We start from the raw sequence: 23,029 nt of genomic DNA on the forward strand, positions 1-23,029 counted from the left end.
ATTCATCAGCAGTGCCAAAGGGGAAGAAAAGACAAGATGGAAAGCAGGATGTACAAAACAGATCCTAGAAAGGAGTAAAATTTTTATCATGCCATCTAGGATTGTATGAAGACAGTGACAGTGGGCTCTCTATAAACACTTCTGAGAGCAATTTTTAAGTCTGAGTAAGGTATTCAGGTGATTTACATGTTTCCAGTCAAAATAAAAGATCTCAACATTTTCTTGGCAGGCCTTAACAAGGTTTGATTCCCTCTTTAGAGGTTTTTGAATTCCTTTTTGAATGAGCACAGCTGTGCCGTACATATTTCAGTTCAAACCAACCCAACACCTCCCAACCCCTGAGTTCAGCAAAGCAGCTGAGGATGTGACTTGAGTGCCTGCCTGCAGCTGCTTCACCAGCACCATTATGGCTCCCTTGGGACCAGGTTGCTGTAATGACCCTTTAATTAGCTCCTCCTTTGCTAGCTGATACCCCCTCACTGACCTGAGTGTGGAACTGTAATTTAAATACTGTAAAATTCCAGCTAAGCCAGCCAATAACTACTGTCACCTCAGCATCCCTTTTCTGGGAGAGAGAGAAGAGGCATGCTAGACTCAGGCCAACAGGAAAAGCCACTGAAGGCACAAACATTCTTGGGACATTGACCCTCTGGCTGTGCTGCTGAGCAGCAAGAGCAGGCCCAGCCTCCACTGGTACAGCCCTCTCATAGAAAATCCACCAACGATCAACAACTTCATCCCCCCACTGTCACCAGTGCCCAGATTTTTGTGGACATCTTTCAGTCCCTGCAGGAGAGATGGCAATACAGCAGCCTCACTGATAATGGTCCTGAAAGTGGAGTGGAGGCTGCTGGCAAACACCCCAGCTCTCCTGAAGAGTAGAAAAATACCAGTTTGGCTGCCACAGGCCCTGCCAAGAATGGTACAAGCCCCAGATGACCTCTGGGCATATTAACACCTACTCTTTTCCAAGCAGCCATCATGGTGAATCCAGTGCTTCCTTCCACTCCGAGCTGGTTTATTCACATTTAAATTGCTTAGAGCAGTAATAATGGAGAGAGAAGTTACAGACAGGTCACCCCTGCCAGACACCTGCCTGCCTTTCTCTTAGTGTTCTGTTTGCATTATTTTTCTTGGTGCAGTGTCCAGGAGGCTGTAGTATTTATGGTAGGGTAATAGGAAAGAGGCAAATAAAAGGTGGGAGAAGGAGTTGGCTGCAGAGACAGGATTTGTCTCTCCCAGCATCAGCTTTGCGGGGCTGGAGAGAAGCAGCCTGCAGCCAGATGGGATTTCTCTGTAGGGTAAGTCAGCATAAACAGGGTAAATTTATCTGGAGGATTTACTCAGGTTTGGTTTCAGGTGAGTGGAGGGTGGTAAGGAGCAGCAGCAGTACAAATGGAAAGACCCAAAACTGGCTTTAATGACCTGGCACAACAAGGAATTTTCTCCAACATGCAGAAAACCAAACTTTTTCATCTACCCCATCATTTCCCCCAACATTCAGGGGGAAGTAAAATAGAATTCTAGGATGTCAGCCAAACCACCAGCTCAAACTTCCTATTTCTTCTGTTTCCATGTTGATACTGTGACTGTGGTTCCAGGTCTAGATAAATAAACTATCCAGGAGCTCACTTTTAACAGAGCTTCTCAACAATCGTAGAAGCCCCAAGCTGACTTTGGCCCTTAAACACTGTTTCAGAGGTCCAGAGCTAATGCAGTGTTCACATACATGTCCCTTAGTTGACTGAGAGCACTGATGGATCTACAGCTGGAGCACCAGAGGGTTCTTTGGGTGGACACAGTGTGAGCTGAGGATCACCTTCCCCAGTCCTGACGTTGATGAGAGGTGCACAGCCCCTCTGCTCCAGCCTAAAACCCAGGTGAACAATGGAAAAGGAAGAGCAAAGCTCGAGGGTCCTGTTTGCTTCAGCAAGTCCTGCACTTCTGAAGAGCTTACCCTGAAGTGATCATTTCCATAGAGTGTGATGACTGGGATCTGAAGTGTTCTCAGCTGGCACAAAGGCTCCTGACAGACAGAGAACGAGTTCTAAAAAAGGGGTTTGTAGCTTTTACTGACCCACTTCAATTCACAAAACTTTTTTTCTTCTTTCCCAAATAAAGCAGCTAAAGCTCGAGATGCAAGATGGAATGAGAAACAAACATGAATCAGGGAAGAAGAAAAAAGGAAAAAAAAATACTGGCTATAGCTGGAGAGGCACAGGTGCCAGACCAGCTGACAGACAGTTCTGACAGACCAAGGAAAAAGCATGGAAAATGGGACAGCTCACAGAGGAAGAAACTGAATGTCAAATTAGCTATTTCCCTGTACTCAGCCAGCCTACATCCGTTGTTCATGTACATTTGAGACTCTCAGAAACAAACAAACAAACAAAAAGCTGATTTTCCTGGAAAACAGAGATTACAAACTGAACAGACTATTAAAACAAATTTGTCTTGGGAATTTGGCTTAAACACCAGATTAAATCACAGATAGCTAATTTGATTAAGTAGAACAAGTCATCTAAATCCCTGCTTAGGGAAAACACCGCCAGCAATTCAGCACTGTTTTGCAAAAGACCTTCAATGTTAAATAGTTTCAGCGAGAGCAACGCCTACAGACACGAGAACTTCTCCGTGCACGAGGGACACTTTTGTTGGGCAGGCTTCAGGGCAAGACAACAAATTAAACTTACAGGAGATAAGAAGAAAATTTGCCACAATGGTGAGGAATCAGGTGTGATCAGAACTTGCCTTGTCACCATCAGCTGCTGTTATGGACCCCAATGGCACTGCCTCTTTCTTGCAATGGCACCTCCAGTTCTTGGGGGAGCTCCTTCCCCAACTTCCCTGTGACAGCACAGGGAGGAAAGGCAATATATTTGTGCAAATTTTAAGAGACAATGAACTGTCACTTCAACTCTCATTTGTAATGCGTAGGATTTACTCTGGCTAGCATGAATCATTTTGATAACATATATAATTCGTTTTATAGAAGTTTTAGTATGTTATAAAAGCTGATCTATCACTTGTGTTCCCCCAGGGCTCTCTTATAAAAAGATTTTTTACAACTGTATTCTCCTTGGAAGTGAATTGCAGACAACTGAGCACATCTGTCTGTCAGAAGCATTGTAAGCCAAGGCATTCAAGGCAATTTGAATGCCTTTTTCGTTTCTAAAATCCATGTGAAGAAATGCAGGCACTTGTGGGCTCCAGCCCTATCAGCTGCCCAAAGCTGAAGACAGCCTCTGCTCAGCCACCTCCACACAGCCCCTGGCTGCCCACAGCAGATGCTGCAGCTCAGCAACCCAGGAGCTGGGATGCTGACAAATGACCTTGGGGGAAAACACTTAACAGGTATAAATAACACTAGTCTTTAATACCTTCATTTGAGCTACAGAAATATATATTGGATGAGGATTTGTCTCTGTTCAGGGAGCTGCAAGGTGAGTTAACTGGATTCCATCTTTGTGAGGAAGAAAAGTGGGGTTGGTGAGTGCCCTAAGTGAAACCAGTAAGCCCTTCTGATCTTATACAATTTTTTTTTTATTTCATATGTATTTTAAATACTGAAAGTAGGCTATGATTGAACCTCATGGCTACTTCTGAAGAGCACCATTAATAAGCAGACTATTTTTTAACAACTGCCCTGCTAATCTGCTGTGAGTATTCCAGAGGAGCTTGATGAGGTTATGGGCTGCTGCAAACACCAGCCAAACACTGGCTTCTGACCACGTTCAAGGGACAAGCACCTTCAAGCAACTACCTGGTAAATTATTCATGAGGAGCAGCTGCCTGCAGAGTATTGACAGCTGCTGTCCTGTGGCCTGTAACCTAAAGGAACTCACCCACCCCGACTTGGCCCAGCTTGGCAACGCTTCACCTTCTCAGTGGATCACATTCAGGGCATTTCCCCAAGGTCCAGCTTTCCCACAGTGCGGGGAAAGCAGAAGAGAAATGCTGTTAGAGCAGGATACAAACTCCAGGCCGAATGGGCACCAGCAGCAGCAGCTGTGGACAGGGTGGGATGAACCTGCCATGCTGCCAGTTTGCTTTTTCTCTGGCATGATCACAACCCTCGGGTCAGTCACAGTCCAAAGCATCCCTCACCTCCTCCTACTCTCTAGGTCATGTCCTAGTGCAGCTGTAAGAGCACCTGGAGATGGGGGCATTCAGAAGTGTCTAAGGAGTGAAGTGAAAGGGTCGCAAGGAGTCAGCCAAAAGGCACTTCATAGAACCCAAGATGTCCTGAAGATTAATTCAGAGCATCTTCTGCAGCTATTTTAATATTTTACTACACGATGCTGTCAACGATGCATGAACTCAGTCATGTATGACAGGCAGCAAAAGTAAACAATGGTGGCATTTGACAATTGAAAAATTGTAACATTAGCAAAAAAAAAAGTTCAAGTGGTCTGAGGTGTTCTGAACAGAAACCAGGGTCCCTGACACTTCTATTCCAGCCATCTGTGCTCTCCCTAGTTACTGGACCAACAAAAAGCACATGAGAGAGCTAGCTGATCCCCATCCTTAGACTGGTAGGATATATTCCATTTTGAAGATGCCTGTTTCTTCTCATCAAGAGTGAAGGCAGCCAGAATGGCAAGTTTTAGCCACTTACAAGCTGCCTTAGAAGCTACTGGTTCTTTGGCAACTGCTGGCAAGAGGCATCCCACTCCCTTCCCGCTGTGCTTTTAAATCTACGCAGCAGCAGAGCACCCCAACCAGTCATCCTGTCAGATCTGTTCTGCCACTTTGCTTCTGGTTTGAGTAGTTTGTCTCCAAGAGATTTTTTGGCTATTTCCTCCGAACAAGAAGTCATGATTTCCTTCACCCGTGCAGCTCCACGTGCCAGCTGTTGAGGAGCAGCCGCAGCGGACTTGAAAGTAAACAAATCTCAGCCCGGGGAAGATCAGAAGGGCCGACAGACAGCCCTAGTGGTGCTGATTTATACTTCCTTATCTTTTATCTCCTTCCCTCTCCTCCCCAAGCACACTAGCTGCTCTCCCACGGTCCTTCTCCCAGGGAAATCCGTGTGCTTGCCTTGTGCTATCACGCATCTTCAATTCCCAAGTTCTTTAACTCTAGAATTCTTTCTAATTTCAATGGAATACTCCCTTTTGCTACACTGCAAACCTGCTGGGGTAAAGCGCCGATTTGAACTTGCTCCCAGCAGCACACGAATAAATCCCTCTGGCTCTGGGAACACAGAATCTCCAATACTTTGCCCAGAAGCAATCTGAAATAGCAGACACACAGTGCCTCCCACTTCACAGCAAGCAGAGGAGGTGCTTTGGCTGACACTGCTTTTCCAGCTCTCGGAAGACAAGGGGAAGCTGCCAGGAGGACAGTTATCCAGCAAGCACAGACTTGCTACCCTCAAGGAAAAAACTCCTTCCAAAGGCACTCCCCTCACTCACAGCTTGTTGGACCACAAAAGGTGGCTCTGCTCTGGTGAACTGAGGCTACAGGGCTTCTCTGAATTAATCTGAATTAGGGCAGGTGTTTCAGAAAACAGTCCAGTTCTGATGTACATTTCTGGTGCTGATCAGTCAACTCCAGCTCTTCTCATATGTTGTCTCTGCTATCACCATACAAACTAGGAATCAGGTGCAACTTGGTATAATTTCCACTACCAGCCCTGTAAACACTTGTTTTCAGATCAATGTTCAATCTTTCAAATATGTGCCTCTGTATAATCATTACATTAATCTTCTGATAGACTAAGATGCATATTTTCTGAGCCATCAATAATGCTGTTACACTCATCTCTTCATTTCCATCTTAGTGTCATCTGTAATACTAAGCTCTCACTTTGATATAAATTCATTTCTTAGTGCTGCACACTGATTTAGATTCTGACTTTAACATCTGTAGAAAAGCTTTTATCAGTATATGATATGAATTCTTCCATCTGGCATTCCACTGAACACAAAACAGAAACATTCTTTAACACCTCTGCCTTTTCTGTTACTGGCAGTGCTGGAATTTCCATTTTAGACTTGCTGCTGTGGAAAGAAAGCTCTCTGTTACTCTGCCCAAGCTTTTAACTCAGAGATTTTTTTGCTTCTGTTTTTTTGCTTCATTACCATGCCTGGTTTCTGATCTATATTCAATTCTTCCCTGCCTGATTTCCCTTCTCTTCCCTGCCTTCTTAACTGCTGCCTTTTCCTCCTATTATCTTCTTTGGTGTTTAGAATGAATGCTGAACTTCATCCAGCACCAGCTGTATTTATGTCACCTGAAAGTAATTATTACACAATACTTCAGTCTATCTTAAGTGAATCAGAAAAATAATCACATCAAACATTTAAAAAAAAAAAAAAGCAGCAAAGTTCACACCTCAGACTTTCAAACATAATCTACCTGTGCTTTTCTGATGTGTTGTAATTATGTGTTATTATTTCAGGATTGCATAAGGGTATAATTTCTTCTGAAGATGTTCGCTACTTATTTTCCATAGCAGCTAAAATCCAAAACATTGTAAAATTTCAGATTAAAAGCATGATGCTGAGTTACAGTATTATAAACGAAACTTTTGAATAACTAGTTCAGCAGCCCCAGTGGGAAAGCATGGAATGCTGGAAAAGGATTACAGTGGTTTTTACATTTATGAAGAGTTACACTGCTGGTCACAAGAGAGGTCTCACGTTACTGAGAGTACACATTATTTGCTGGAAAATAAAAGTCTCTTGAAAAGAAAAAAAAAAAGGATAAAGCATCAGACATTTGAACAGCTGGAAGCATTTTTAGAAACTATCAAAAAAAGAGAAAATGTTTAAAATAATATTTCTTCTTCTGTAGTAAGTCTCGTGGTGGTGGTATATGTTCTCTAGAGGCTGTTCAATATCCACTGTTCAATCCTCAAAGGTTATTTCATTAAAAAAAAAAAAAAATCAGTGGAGTCAAGAGAGTTTCTTCATGAAAGAACCTGAAGCCATCATTCTGAGATGAATTATTTTCTACCAGCTCCCATCATTGTCGGACATCCCAAGAGTTACAAATCTGAGCAATAAGCTGAAATCCACCATGCTCTGGAAAAAGGAAAGATTTTCTTCCTTTCTTTATTGATATCTGATTACATATTAGGAAGATATTGTTTGATGCCACTCTGATAAAACCTTGAAAAGACTGTTGTTTGAGCATAAAGCAATGCAAGTACTACATATATTTTGAAGAGGAATCTGTACACTAAATCCAATATCACTTGAATTTCTTTCAAATTAAAATGTAGGGGCAATCTCTTAATTGTAAACGCTCTGCTTATTCCGCCAATTATGATGCTTTATTTTCTTTACCGCAGTGCTTCCAGAGCTGTGTCAGCACAAGGATTTCCGTTTGCTAAGTTCTTTTTGTCACAATGAATCTTTCAACGTGTGCCAGCTCCAGATAAACATAATCGTTAGTGTGTTCCAGTACAAAACCCAGGCAACAAACAATGCGAGGCTCCCTTAGCAACACCCTTGAATTCCCTTTGAAATATACTTCCACTAAATACCCCGCTATGGGTTGTTAAATTTACATTCGTCAGCTATTGTATACTTTATAGGCCTTCCCATCTTCACAATGTGGTTTTACTCACACCTAAACTGACACTTACTTTGTGGGTTTTTTAATGACTTCACTTACAGCAAAATGCCCACCTAGTTTGTTAAGCAAAACCATTCACTCTTCCCTCTCAGGGACCAAGTGCAGACATACAATGGAGTCAGTCAGCGGTGCAAGCCTGGTTGTGGTACGTATCTATGGTTTAATCAAAGCATCTAAAAATGTCTAAACTCAGTTCCACCAGAATGACAGCGCTACTCGTGTACACAAGGCAACTTCCACCTTGCAAAAACAGGCAATGAAAAAAATTAGGGAAAAATATTATCAAACAATACCCTTTTGCACAGACTCTACTAAAAAGAGGGCAAATCATCCAATCAGCTCTCACCCTTATTTATCCCTTCCCAAACACACACTTTTTCTGGCTGGGTTCTTTCACCTTTACTTGCTTCTCTCTCAGTTATTTGCTCTCACCTCTCAGCTTTGGTTCTCTTCCTCTCTTGCTTCTTTCACTGGATTTCCACTGAGCAGAACACTTAACACCACCTTTTATAACAATGTACAGAGGACCTCTGAACAAGGCCATTCCTATAGAAAAAAATCACCAGTTGTTTTTTTGTTGTTTGTTTGGTTGGGGTTTTTTTGTTTGTTTGTTTTTTCCCCCCCAAAACACCATCAAATACCATTTCATCATTTACTTACAGGGAAAAAGAAAAACCCACTGACAACATTCCCTTTCTTCATCACCGACTATATAATGTGCAGCCTTACCAAACTGCTCCAGTCTATCCTGGAAAAACATATTTGTTTTAAATCCTTTTGTTTCCCTTCCAAAACCCACTTTCCTGTACTCTAAACAGTACCCCAAACTCATCCACTCATCGTTAAAAGGCTCTATGTGAACAAGCATGCAGGGACCAGATCAGCTGTAGGGTAGTGTGGTGGTTTCAGGTAGATTTTGGGATAAACCCTCCCACGGGGCCCCCCTCCCCTCCTCCAACTGGTTCGGGAAAAAAGATTTCCTCAGAGAGAAGTGGAAAAAACCTGTTTATTAAACAGGCAAAGCACTCCCAGCACAATACCCGATGACAAGAGCTTCGTGCCGCTTACGGAGGGATAACAAACTTAAAGAAAGTCTCCTCGAGGGTCGTCACTGTGCTCCACCGCTCCGTCTCTGCTGACGTTGGGAGAAAAGGAGATGTGCAGGGCTGGTCTTGGGGGGGTGAGTCCCCTGTGGAGGCCCCCGGTGCTTCCCCAGGTCCTTAGTCCGGAGAGGTTGGAACAGTTCAGAGGAGAGGACAAAAAAAGCAAAAAGGAAGGAAAAAAGGACAAAAAAAGAAAAAGAAAAAAAAAGCAAAGAGCTTCAGCTATTCTACAGCGTCTAACTACGCTAGCACTAAACTAACTAACTCCCGGGGAAAAAACAACAGAGCTTCTTTCGTCTTGCCGTGTTCCAGCTCCCCCACTTCAAGGTCACTCCGATGAGCAGAGTTTTCCTGGGGAAAAACAAACCGCGCTTGCCCTCCCCCCTGCACCCAACAGACGATTGGGGATACACAGTCACCCCAGGACAGGTCGCTATTTTACTCCTTTGTCTCTCATATGCATTGCAACATAACTCTTTCCTCCTCACCTAAAATTTTCCATTACACACCAGTAGGACTACAGATTTACCTCTCCCATCTTTCTCTTTCCCATCTTAAATACAGCTCCTAGTTTTTCACTTCTTTCTTTCCAATTTTCCCTTTGTTCCAAACACAATTTGCTCTTCCCCTGTTGGAGTCCAGGGCATTCCTTTGGTTGCCCTGGAGGGTCGGGGACCTGGGCAGGGGGGTCTGGGACCCCGGCCCAGAGCTCAGAGAGACACTGGATTTGATTTCAGTCCATGGGAGAGGCTTCTTGCACTGCAGGAAGCATTGCAGGCCACAAGAGTGTGAAAAATAGTAGTTTAGTATATCACAGGGTGAAAAAACAGTGGGTTTGGGATTTTTGGCATTGAAGTGAATGGGGCAAGATGGAGAATTTAGGGCATTGTCTCCTTCTTCTTCCTTCTTGTTCCCTCACTCCATTTCTGCAGTGACATTGGCACAAAGTAGTTAGTGAGGATTGGGTCAGAGTAAAGATGACCTTTTTAGTAATAGTGATAGACATTGGTAATAAATAGTAAATAAAGAATACGTAGCAATTAGTATAAAAGATAAGGACAGCCCAGAGACAGGGGGAGTCACCAGATGTCTGAGCCGCGGCAAACATCTTTTGGACACTGAGAAAATTGTAAGATAAGAACTAATAAACGAAGCATGTAACCTTGAAGACTCCTTCTTTCCCTGTGTTTGGCACAGAGCTTTGCAGAGGGCCAGAACTCTAAAACCACCTGAATGCCGGGGAATTTAAACTCCTGAAAAAGAGCCTTGACAACTGGCAACCCAGATGGGACGAAACAACTGCCGTCCCTGAGTGGGCAGAAACACCTGGCGTCTCTGGTCAGGCAGCCACAGACGTCTCTAGATGCACGACATCTACCATCCCTGAACGAGAAAAATAAGACCTCTGCAGCAACATCAAAGCTCTCAAAAGATCAAAGCCAAACCAAGACAACTCCGGAGAAGAAACACCTATCTGGCCAAGAAGAAGAAGAACAGCTTGTTTTCAATTCGTCCCAGACGACGGTTTTCCAAGGGGCCCTGGAACCCGTCACCCTGAGATCTGCGGGCAGTGATTAGGACACACCCTGAGGCGGACTGGACATAGCTGCAGCAAGAAGTGCAGGAATCCTAAAAGAAATATGATTAAACAAAGTTAAAGAAAATCCACTGGCAAGTGAGAAAGACGTGTGTGAACAGTTCTGGGCCATAACATCAAGAGGTAAACCCTAATAGTGAATCAATGCACGTACCAAAAGACCTTTCACACCCCTCCAGTCACCCCCAAGATGAGTTCAATTCCCATTTACTCTCTTCCAACAAGATCAAATCTTCCAACAGTCCATGCTAGAGGATTTGTTCTCTTAAATTCCACGCTTAAGCTTCTATGCAATAGAAAACAGTCATCTTCATAAATGAAACCACGTGATCCAATGAAAGTTTTTATTACCGTTCCAACAACATCAACAGTCAAATTCTAAAAGTGTTCACCAAAAAGTAAAACCAGTCACAACAATGTTTTATCCACAATTATGAAGACATATGCAATCTTCCATAAAAGAATTTAGTTCTGTTGTTATGAGTCCATGATAAATGTTTCAAAGTCATGGTCTAAGTCTGAAACAAGAGCATCCACAAAATCTTCAACTGAAGGGGATTTCTGAAGCATACCTACAAAAAAGCAAGACAAGAGACTCTTCATCAGGATGCTGTGACCTTGACAGCTTTGTCAGCGATAACGCTTACTGCTAACTAACTTTTAATGTCACAATACAACAGAAACTGCTATCAGATTTCTCTGACAAGAAAAAAGCGCAATTATAGTGTAGAGGGATTACTTAATTTCTTCAAGATACCGGTTACACATTTTCACAGAATTGACAGGTTTCAAGACTGTTCACTGATTTTTGTCATTATGACCTTGTTTAAACAGGGAATTATTTCTGTTTTAAAGTAATGTAACCACAGACTCAGTCATTCCTAAATGAGTGAAATAAATTAGTGATTGAGCAGGTATATAGATCCTTATCTGCTGTCTCAGTTCTGACCAAGCCAGAAAAAAATATTTTCTCAAAGCATTACACACCTTAGAACCATTTCATTTAGTATTTAAAGTAGAGTTGCATCTGAAATTTTTGACAAGGCACAAAACTTAAAAAAAAGCATTTTCAATATACTGCAGTTTTATTTTGTTTGCTTTTTTTACAGCACTAGGACTTACCTTTTCTTAAGAATTTAAATTATTCCATCTGTTAACTGTAGCACTTGGCTATACAATAACAACAAGAAAATTAGCATAATGAATTAGTATTAAAATTATGCCCAAGTACTTTGTCAGGTAATTCTATAAACAGGGAAGCTAAAAATTTCACCCCTTCCTCTCCAGAATCCCATTTTTAACATGGCGTAACAATATACACTTTAAATTATTTTCAGATGTTTCTTTGTACTTAACATCACATACAGTTGGTCTTTTCACTGTTAACATTTTCAAGATTACACATGAAAATTTACTGCATAACTTGTAGCAGACAAAAAAAAAAAAAAAAACAACAAAAAAACCCAAACCAACACTAAAAAAATCCCTCCAACAGTACAACTGCCAAATAATGTAAAATTTTATCTTTGTATTTCTTTGAAGTGATCTCTTCTTTCCGACATCTGCCAATGTAAATATAACCTTGTCCTACCCTTTCCGATCGGTGTACCTACTGAACATGAATTTATATTCTTTCATATCCTCAACAATATTTTCTTTTGGTGGAAATTATAATTGCATGCTGCTAAAAGACTATAATCTTTTACTATAACACAATGATTCAAAACCCATCAGGAAACAGACCAGCTCAAAGTAAGTTGTTGTGAGCAACCAAAAAGAATTTTCTTGCTAAGACCTTAGAGAATTCCATTTCAATCTGATTTAAACACATGTTGCAAGTGTCAACACAAACTGCCATGGCCCAGTAGATTAATAGCAAGCACTAAAAGGAAAACAAATCTCACTATATATAGATTGACTGAAATGCTGGTAAATGAAGTTTGCATCAAGCTATTTTCAAAATGAAAGAGAACAGAATTAATATTTCCAAGTACTTGATAAACTTGTCATCTATTCTAATGTTAGAAAAATCACGGTGGGATTACTTGTAGTTCACAATGAAAAATGGCTCGCTACGTGCTGGGCTGAGAAATAGATGTGTGCAGATACCCAGCTACTGATCTGAGCTCCCCAGACAGCTGGGGCCTCTTGCAGACTCCCCCTCTTGGGTTCCTGGCTGGGGAACACACAGATTTTGCCCCTAACAGCCTAGGAAAAATTCCAGTTAAACTCCTATGTTCCTGCAGTTTTCACAGAAGAGCACCTTGAGTAGGTGACAGGGATGGCAGTCCACTGGAACAGTCCTTTTTCACCAGGTACCAGTATGGAGAGATGACTGAAATGCTGCACAGATGGTACATAAAGATGGCCATAATAGACATAACCACCACTCCCTGAGCCCCACTATACAACAATATTGACTTTATAAAAAATAGCTAGTCTGGATGGTGTTCAGCCAATTCTTTGACACACTAACAGCTATTCTGCCAGTTATCAATACACTGCAAAAAAATAAGAGCCAATAGTATAATGATATGCAGAAGAGAAGAAACTGAAGCTGGGTTTATCCTAAAGGAGATTTAATATCCCCTCTGACATAAAGATGGAAAATCATAGCAAGAACATTCCAACCCTGGATATTACAAAATGAGTAAGAGAAATATAATTAATTACAGTATTCTTGGATGCATTTTAGTGCAGCTGAATACAGTCTCACCAAATATCACTCACCACTTGCTACAAATTGTATTTATTTATTAAAATCAGGTTTGCTTTAAATACGTAGGAGATTCCAAAATCATTCTGGCAATGGTGATGTCAAATGATCTCCTATCCAGTAGTTCCAGCTTTTGATAACAAAAACAGATTTCAGATTTCTTGCATTAGTGGTTTGTTGCATTCCTATTTTCCCAACACTGACATCAAAAGCAGACACCAACGGACTTCGCTTTTGCAAAGAATGGACGAAGAGTAACTGAGGTCATCGCTAAAGAACTGCAGTGAAATGATGATGCCCTCGTTAAATAAATAACTACAGATTTTAGAGTACGGCTCCAAAAGAAACAGGCAATGATGGTATTTCTGTGTTTTAACCTCTTACTTTACACTGATGTGCTAAAGTGTGGTCATGTTTCTCTTCAAACTCCATTAAAATATATCAAAGCAAAATCGGCTTTGATATATTTGAAGTACTCAGCACTTCAGTCTAAATGATTTAGTAAGATGTCCACAAGGTCTGATGGTTGCAGTTTTCAAATTTAGGAGTGTATTTTAATAAGTTCAGCACAACTCCTATTTCAGCTCAGTCTCTCCCAAGCCTAAGGCAACTGCATAGCTTATCTTTGCTGCTTTGAAGTTTCTTTCACATTACAGCACTGTGGTTAACCACGCCCTTTTGAGAGATGGTTAGCTATAACCTACAATCACTGAAAATTGAGAAAAGAATAAAGCCTGTGGCAAAATTTGGCCTCTGCCCCCTGGAACACTAATTATTTTGGGTCCATGTAGTTTGAGCTAACATATGTTGCCGTTCACATCACCTTCTAGGATTTATGCATATTTCTTACACTTTCAAAGAGATGTACAATCATTATCTGAAGATTTTTGCAGCCTCTTCAAATTATAATTACTCCATGAAATACAGTCTGAGGCATGGAAAAGCAAATTTTCAAACAGCATTGGAGCAAATGGGTGTTTATTTACACAGCCAGCTGGTTTGGTTACGATGCAAGCACAGAGCTGAGTATGACTATCTGCAACGTATACAGCATCAACAAAGCAAGAACAGACCCTCACACGCATTTTGCACAAGGACTTCCTCAGAATCCCCAAGGACAATGTGACTGCACCAAGGCTGCAGGAGAAGTGCACTCCAGCATATGTTCCATGCTCTCAGTTCCCAAAACATCCAACCCAGTAGTTTTCACACTGCAATTCACTTTCTGCCTATGCACCTGGGTTTCTTTCCAGCCAGGGAGTGCCAAGGCAGAGAGGGAGGAATGGTGCACACCTGAATCTTGTTCAGACCTGCAACCAGCACACAACTGGACCTGGAAGGGACACCTGAGTTATATAACTTTAAAGGAATTTGGAATCCCTAATGCCATGTAGTCCTAGGAAGGAGAGAATCTGCAAGAGCCATGTAGTCAGCACAAAATGATAGAGTTTTTCTCAAAATGTATTTTTTCTCTAAAGAAAAAATAAAAGAAAATCAGAAAGTGTTTAAAAAGTTTTCAAAAAACCTCTATGATTTTTGGTTTTTTTAAAGGAAACAATACCAAGAGAATCAAATGCAAACAACAACAACAAAGGTATATTGTGTTTCCTAATTAAAGATTAGTTCAAACAGGAACCTTGCCAGTAACTCCACAGGTCAGATCCTTTATCTTTCCAAATCAGTACATCTATGGAATCACGTTGGAGAAAGATGAAAAGCTAGGGTCATATCCAAACACAAAAGAGAGACAATAGATAGCTTCTGAAAAGAAAATCTTAACAAAGAAACTGCATAAATGAAATGTGCTCGTGAAGTAACCTGCTATCGAACAACCAATGAACATGGCTAACTTCCTAATGAGGTATGGAAGCACTTCAAGGGTGAGGCTGCAGATGTGCATCCGAAAGCCAGACATGTGCAAGCCCATATAAAAAAACCACCTGAAATAACAACCTAAAGAACTTTTTGAAATAGGGCATTTTTCAGCACAGAATCTGGACTGTTTCTCTGAAGAGGAGTAAAATCAACAAGCTTTAAAGTTTGGTGGAATCTGTCTTTAATCAGATATGTTTTGTTATTTGCTATAGGAGCACAGTTTAGAAACTGATGGAAACCAACAAGACACAGAACACAAGTAGTCTGGAATATCGATAATGAAAAAAAGGCAGCAAGGGAAATCAGAAGTTCACTGAACCTAAACAAATGGAATTGTTCCTACTTTTCTCTGCCAATTCTCTTTTTTTGTAATAAATACCAATCAAGTACAATTATAACATTTTTCTTCAGGTGTGTTCTATGATTTATCTTCCAATAATCCCAAATCAGCAATCAAATTATTGTCTTCTCAAAACACCTGAGTCTCCTTGATGTCATTCTTCAGGGAGTCGTTCAAGCATGTTTGTTAAGTTTTTTTACTTAACTACTTTTACTGTGTACAAATGAACATCATGATATGCACAAAGAATCTGCTGATGAACACTGGTTATTTTTATGATCTTGAATATCAGTTAGGAATTCTGTATAAAGAGTGTAAAAGGGAAATTCAGAATACAAAAGTGTCCAGGGAGATAATCTGAAGCAAGGAAGGTGTATCTTTGATGGAAGAGGATCAGATCATGGTATGCTTAAGAAAACTGGGCATAAACAAGCCCACAGGCCCTGGCAGAATGCACCCCTGAGTGCAAAGGGAGCTGGCAAATGGCATTGCTAGGCAACTCTCAGTAATCTATTAAAATAGCAGAGGTACTAAAAAACTGGAAAAAAGCAAAAGCTGTGTATCTTCAGGAAGAACAAGCAGCAGAACCCAAGGAACTGAGGCTCATCAGTCTCATCTCAGTCCCTAGGAAGGTGCTGAACCAGCTAATCCTGGAAACTGATTTTAGACTCAGGAACAGCAGAACAATCAGGAATAGTCACCATGGATTCACCAAATGCATGTCATGCTTAAATAACTTGATAACCTTATATGATGAAATAACTGGCCTGGCAGAAAAGGGGAGAGCAGTGCATGTCACCTCCTTGGACTTTAGTGAGCCCATTGACACTGTCTCCCGTAAGAGTCTATCACGTGCAAGAGGGAAACTCAGTTTTACTTCCATAGATTTTTCTGTAAGACCATCCACAGATGAATATTGAAACTTCATTCAAATAGTACTTGATTCAAGGAAGCACACTGCCAGCAACTTCAACATAATTTCCAGGACATTCCAGGAAAATTCCATGCTCAGTAAAATAAAGAATACATGCCAGAAAGAGAGATCATAAGCATATCTGGTGTTTAAAAACTTTTTTTCTTTCTCTACCATATGACTTACAATGTAAAAATTGGATATGCTTGTAAAGATGCACACTCCTGTCTTGCAGCTTCTTAATCCACACTTCTGGGCCACAGTTTTTCAAGATTACAAATACAAACTCTTCAAGAACAGTAAAGAAAAGTAAGCTTGGGAAGTCATATTGAATGAAAAGTAACCCTGTAGATCAGAAACGTAAATAGACAACCTAAAGAATATATAGTTGCTTAACACATGATGAGTCTAAGGAGAGCAGAGGTCATGGCCTCAGATATAAACAGATGGGTCAATGAACTGAAATGTTCCAGTCATGAAACTGTGCCAGTCTCATGATGAAATACAGACACATTTACCACAGTTTTCCTTATCTGTAGAAAAAAGTCCCACAAGTTCCAGTCTGCTAAAACGGAGTGAACAGAGGTCAGTGAATTCATGTTCATTCTTAATGCCATGAATTTCAGAGAAAACTGAAAGATGTGCCAGGACTTAGCAAGTGCTCATCTTAGGAACAGCAAAAGTAATGTTGGGTTTGAATTCTGCAACATTACACAGGAAATCTTTACCTTAATTTCATAGATCTGAGATAAAGTCAGCAGTTTCTCAAGCTTGTTTCATTCTCCTGGCATTATTTTTTAAGGTAGGAACACATATATTTTTGCTATGGGTATGAATGATTTTTAAAAGTCATTTTCCAGATTCAAAAGGCACATATGGTAGTGACATGAATAATGAACTGTGTTTCTTTATTACAGTTGTCAGAGATGCATTTCATGAAAATGTATACTTGAAGTACTGATACAGCCAAGGATATTTTGATGACACTGAAATGATGTGGCCAAAACAAGTTCTACTTCTCCTATACAAAATAACCAGAGATATTATAAATTCCATGTATGGAAAAAATACTACTTTATTGTATCCAAGAAGTGATGTAATCTACCTTCCTTCAAGTCTATTCTGAATTCTTTAGAGAGCCTTGTAATACAAACCTTTCCAACACTTCAGCCCAACTATCTGTGTGTACTCCATGTACCACAAGGAGTTCTATGGACCACACTACAAAGGAGGTGACCTGTCCTCTTAAATTTTTCTTTCGTAAATCTAGTGAACATCATAATTCAACTAAAAAGACCACGTTGGGAAATGCAATTAAATTGAATTTTCTTTCTTTTGCAGGGAAATAAAAGAGTTATAATTTATTTCCTACCTTGCACCATCAGCATGGGCTCCTTCGCACCGCCGTGTGCTAGCATCTCTCTACGATAGCGCTCCCCCATTGCCCTGGAGAAACACAGGTGTTAGAGCCATCTGCAAACACAGTCTGTCCAGTCCTCACTCAGGTTTGCTTCTAGGAGCTCTACAGAACTCACAGACAGAGACCAAATGAAATTTTCCACCCCAAAACAATGACTGATGCGATGTTGACTCCTCAAATTCAAATCACATTTAAAATCCCACTATGAGGAACTGAACTAGACAAAGTTTATACAAATGAGTGTGTGTTGGCGCTTATAGAAGTTAATTTGCAAACAACATTTCAGGCTTCGTTGTGCCAAAGGGAAAAGCTACTCTGTTACAATGTCCTGAACATTCATCAAAGGTGTAAGAATGCTTACAACTTGTGACCTCACAATTCGCCTTTTAAATTTCACAAAGCAAAATGAGTAGGATAGCTATACTGAACTTTGAAGTTGGTGACATGAATCTTGTTTAATACAAACAGTTGCTTTGATTTCAATAGAGAATTATAAGCAATTAGGCATCTATGAATTTCAAGCTCTCTAATTACAACTAAATAGGGATTTCAGTGCCTCCCAACTGACACACCTGTATTTTAAAACTTTGACACAATTTTTCTTTTGCACCAATGAACATGTTCCAAAGTACATCTATCTATCTATCTATCTATCTATCTCCAGGGTTATTTCCTGCTTTATAGTCCTGTTAAAATCAAGAAAAACACTAAAAACTAATTTGTGTCAAAAAAGCCCACCAACCTAATTTGTTTCATGCTTTCCAGAAGCAACCAGCATTTCATTCTATTTAACATTTCTGTGTTTTTACCTATCAAATGGGTTCTGAGCAAAACACTGTTTCCACACCATGGAGGCAACTGCCCTGGACATGAGGTAGGAGTAGTATTTGGCACCGTAGCCCACGAGGTGACTGAATCGCAGCTGCCAGGCCTGTAAGAAGGAAAAAAAAACCCAAACCCCATGTTATCTTTTAAATCCTTTATATTGTTCAACATTTTCTTATGTATGATGGAAGAAATCTGTTACTATTAATGACAAACAAAAAAGAAAAAAAGAAACAAAAATAGCCACTGGAAATAAATCCCAGAATGAACAATCCTTTATCAGAAGAAGCATTTTTCAATCTAAATGCTGTATATCCAATATGCTGATCATCAGTATTGAAACTATATACAAACAGGGTCAGAAAGGGGAGAAAAATCAAGCAGTAAAATAAATGATTCGTATTTGATAATAGCTGTGTAGTTGTATTGTTGTGTGTAAGTGCCATATCACACTCAGAAAAGTTTAAGTTATAACTTTTGTCAGAAAAAAAATGGTAATAGTGACTTGTGCTTAATGCTATACAAAAATACAGCTTTCTATCTGGCAACAATCTTAGAGGTACACAAATTCAATCCACACGCAATGCCATAATTCAGATTTGTCTGCACATTTTTAAATGTGTATATATAGCAGATTATAGCAATATTATAATCCAATAATTGCATTGCTATTCATTTATGTATTGTTACTTCACATAGTGACTCATTCAAGTGATGACAGACTTATTTTTTAACGATGTTTAGTGTTGACTCTTATGTTTTCTTAGTAAAGCAAATCAGAACTATCAGCCTTATCTTCGCAGAAATCAAAATATTTTTTTCTTTTTATTTCTCTGACTCCAACAGAATAATTTCAATTGTGACAGACCTCCAAAAGTCATCTGGTCCAACCCTCACTCAAAGCAAAGCCATCTTTGAAGACATTTCTCGGGGCTCTGTCAAAAGTCTCCAGGGATGAAAATTTCATCACCTCTCCAGTGTGATGTGTAAAGGCAAGCAGGTCCAAACTGAAATGCAGTTTCCCAACAGATTCAGGCATAGTTTTTGAAATGAGAATGGATGACTGTATAAATGAAGGAATATGAAACTTCCTTTGCCCTGTTGGCTCTGAGAAAACAAGTGCTCTATCTTATTTGTCCTCCCATCCAAAATCAAAACTCTTAACTTTCTTGTGATAACATCTGCTGTCATGGTTTTTGCAGGTACTATGAAAAACAGAGTTTCAAAGAGGAACTAAAACATAAACAATAATGTAGCATAACAGATGTCTTTAATTTAAATCCATCGGCTGTGAGATGCTTGTTCTTATCCTGCAGTCAATGGCTGAAATTCTGATCCAGACAAAAAAAAAAGTGAAAGGACATATGTAGTTTTCCAAAACCACCTGTCTTTGTAATTCTTTAGCACAGAGTAATTAACAAACTCCTTTTTTTTTTTTTTTTTTTTTTTTTTTTTTTAAACAACTGAAATAAACTATGCTTCTTTATTCTAGAAAGTGCTGATTATCATCTTACACTCCATTACCCAAAAAGATGTATCTGTGCTCTAAAAAAATTACCAGCTGGAATGGTGGAAAAAGTAAGTATTTAGCTTTTATTTAGTCTTTTTTTGCTTAAAAGAAAAGGGAGCAAACGGTGCCTCATAATCTAAATTACTTTGAACAGCTGATGGAAAACAAGTTGCTAGCTACGCTACCTTTCCTGAGCAACATCTACAAACACAGTTCTCAAAGTCAGCTGTAGTTCAGCTATTCAAAAGCTACTTTTTAAAAGATGCTTACTTCCACCCAAAGACAGGTGCCCAAAACAAATGGAATATGCTATGGGTGAGCAATTGAGCCTGTACTAGTGACCTACACAACTAAAGCAGGAGTAGCAAGGTTAAATGAGATGAAATAAGATCTCCAATCTTCAATTTTCCTATTTGGGTCTTTATGCATGGTACAAATTCTTAACAATGATCAACTTCTTTTCTCTTTTTTTTAAGGTAAAGCATTGTACTGTATCTCATTGTAATGCAAGTGTGTTACAACATTCAGCTTGGACAGAGAGTCTCCACTTTGCTTTGAAAGGTATTCTGGTTGCCATATTTATACTTCATAGCTATAGTTTTTCTAACTAGTCCCTTAATTACAACCATAATCATTAAACTAAAAGCACATTTTGAAACCAAGCAGTTTTAGAAGAGCAAGCAGGAAAACATGTCAGTTCCTTTTATAATAAGTTTTTAAAGTTATGATTAGAAGTTTCTACTCTCTCTCTCTGGAATGTGGAGAACTTTACTGATGAATTGATTTCACATACTCAGAAATGGTTCTTAGCCTACAAACAAAAATAATTTCCAGGTGTTTGGCATAGTGAAGGATGTTTCTACCTCTCCCATGAGAAAGGAATTACTTTGATAATCATATAAGCTGTAACTAAGACAGCCTGTCTTCCTAGAAACCTCAGACTATACTCTTCAATCAAATGCTCTTGGCATTTAATGGTCTGCACCTAAACCAGCTCATCTGTACTTCCAGATTGATCAACTATTCCATTTATTGGGTTTGTGAAACTCTGTATCACAATTAAGCAAGGAGAAAAGAACAACTTCTCAGCAATCTATCCAAGACCAAAAAGCTAAGTCTACACCTAAAACAGGCTTCAGTACCCTCTGCTCAATATTGTTTGACCTTGTCATTGCTCCTAAACTTTACTAACAAACTTCACGTTGTTTCCTATCAAAAGAGAAAAGGAAAGGATACAGAAAGACCAAGGAATGACACTGCTCATCTCCCTCCCTGCACCTGGGAAGGCTTGCAAATATGATGAAGCGGAAATTTCAAAAATTCATTTGGATCAGGACAAAATCTAAAACAAGAAACAGAAATGAAAGATGAGTCAAACAAACTAAGACTGTTTTCCCATTGCAAACAGCAGTAAAGGAAAACCAATAACAAACACTGCTATTCCCTACTGGAATTTGAAGCCTACATTTAATTTTATTTTTTTAATTTGTATCAATTTTCCCCAATCTAGAGCATGAATAACTCTAGCATGTCAACATTTCCTGTCACTACTTTTGTCCCAGTCCTCACAAAAAGTTCTTGATCACGAACTCCCATATCTTCTAAACTACCCAGAACCCATTACATTAATCAAGTACATTTTCTGATTTTGTGTTGTCTTAACAATTAACTTTTCAAGACTGGACTTAGCTACCTATAAAAATATATTTAAACATTAAAACATCCATCCTCTACCCTAATTCACAACGTGCTATCTGCCCACATAAAAAAACCCCTCTTCCTCTCCTCCTACTTCATACAGAGGAGATTACAATCTAGGCAATAAAATGTTCAAAAACCACAAGAATATATAGGCTACTGCTCCATTAAAAAGTTCTATGATAAATAAAAGAACATCCCCCATCACTGTAAATGTATTTAAAACTAAATTCTTGACCTTGTACCATAAAACACCATTTTTTCATTTTAATAAATTCAGGTATAAGACAACTTGATTTCTTGTGTTATTTCTAACAAAGAGTCATTCCTTTAAAAAAAAAAATCAAATTCTCTTTTGGACAGGGTAAAGGCTAGACACGTAGAACTAGGGCAGTCTCCTTATTAAATGTTATATTTTTGGTAAGCAGCTAGAAAGTTAATGAAACTCTGAGTAATCACTTACTTCAAAAAGTTCCATGAACCCATTCCAGGAGTTTATAAAACAGTGCATTTTACAGCATAGCCCATGGGTTATGATAATATGCCATCCACAGGTCATGTTCATGCCTGCTTTTTATTCAGCACAACAGACTGCAATAAAGATGTGTGAATGATCCACTGTTGTTATTAAACAGGCTTTTTTTTCCCACCAACATTATCAAACTTTTCTTATAACCATGTCTGATGCATTTCCAAAATTCCATGTGCAATGGCTTTCCACCCCATCATGTGAAAACAAAAATACTTTACTGATACTTTTGCATTCTCACACCTTATCAAGACTTTTTTTAAAGTCTTTGTAGAATACATTCTTAGGGTAAGATTCAGTCCATTTTACTTTAGCTACCTTAAACTGTGTTTTGCCCAAACTAGTCACATAAGCCTCTTTTATAGTAGAGGACAGAAATATTTATCTTGTTATCATTTGAAAGGATAGGATTACTGCTTTAGGAGAAATCTGAATAATTTACACCACCTCCCATCTTCTATTCAAAAGTTGTCCCTTCAATTCATTTTAACATAGTAGCATCAGTTAAACAAAACTATTTTGCAGGCTACATTAGTTTAGGATTCAATTACTTGAATTTTAAATTTAGAACTGTTAACATTGTCATAAAAATAATCTGATACAAAAATGTATATGTGATGGTAAAACGACAAAATTGAAAGAAAATCCGTAGGTAGCTTAATGTGTACTAAGCTAGCTTTTCCTTGAGCGTGGGAAAACATTGTTCCCGGGGGGTCCCACTAATTTCATCAGAAATCAATGCTACAAAATCCTACTGCATCTTTTGAAAAGAAATCCTACAGAAATTCTTGACTATTGCTTGGACTTATCAAAACATTCTTTCAACAGTTTCTGCTGTGACTTTAGGTACTTTAAAGTATATTTATGTCCATTTTGCTTTGCAAAAAACAGAAGTGAGAACCTGAAAAGACCCAAT

At 39.4% G+C, this 23,029-nt stretch overlaps 1 protein-coding gene and 1 long non-coding RNA gene across 2 annotated transcripts in view; both read right to left on the bottom strand.

Moving 5' to 3' along the window:
• Positions 1–2,713: 2,713 nt before the first annotated feature.
• LOC131378496 (uncharacterized) lies at positions 2,714–9,091 on the bottom strand. Its single transcript, XR_009207579.1, has 3 exons — positions 8,656–9,091; positions 8,020–8,133; positions 2,714–2,847 (listed from the first exon to the last, which is right to left on the bottom strand). It is a non-coding gene; the product is annotated as an uncharacterized LOC131378496 (long non-coding RNA).
• Positions 9,092–10,617: 1,526 nt separating this feature from the next.
• The window catches only part of MIPEP (mitochondrial intermediate peptidase), a 66,263-nt gene continuing 53,851 nt past the window's right edge, over positions 10,618–23,029 (bottom strand). The window contains exons 17-19 of the mRNA XM_040056760.1: positions 18,361–18,482; positions 17,504–17,577; positions 10,618–10,859 (exon numbers count right to left, since the gene is read on the bottom strand). Of these exons, the coding sequence (XP_039912694.1) occupies positions 10,765–10,859; positions 17,504–17,577; positions 18,361–18,482 (291 nt within the window). The 3' untranslated portion in view covers positions 10,618–10,764. The remainder of the gene's footprint in view (positions 10,860–17,503; positions 17,578–18,360; positions 18,483–23,029) is intronic.

The sequence above is a fragment of the Hirundo rustica genome, chromosome 2, assembly GCF_015227805.2.
Source record: "Hirundo rustica isolate bHirRus1 chromosome 2, bHirRus1.pri.v3, whole genome shotgun sequence".
NCBI lineage: Eukaryota > Metazoa > Chordata > Aves > Passeriformes > Hirundinidae > Hirundo > Hirundo rustica.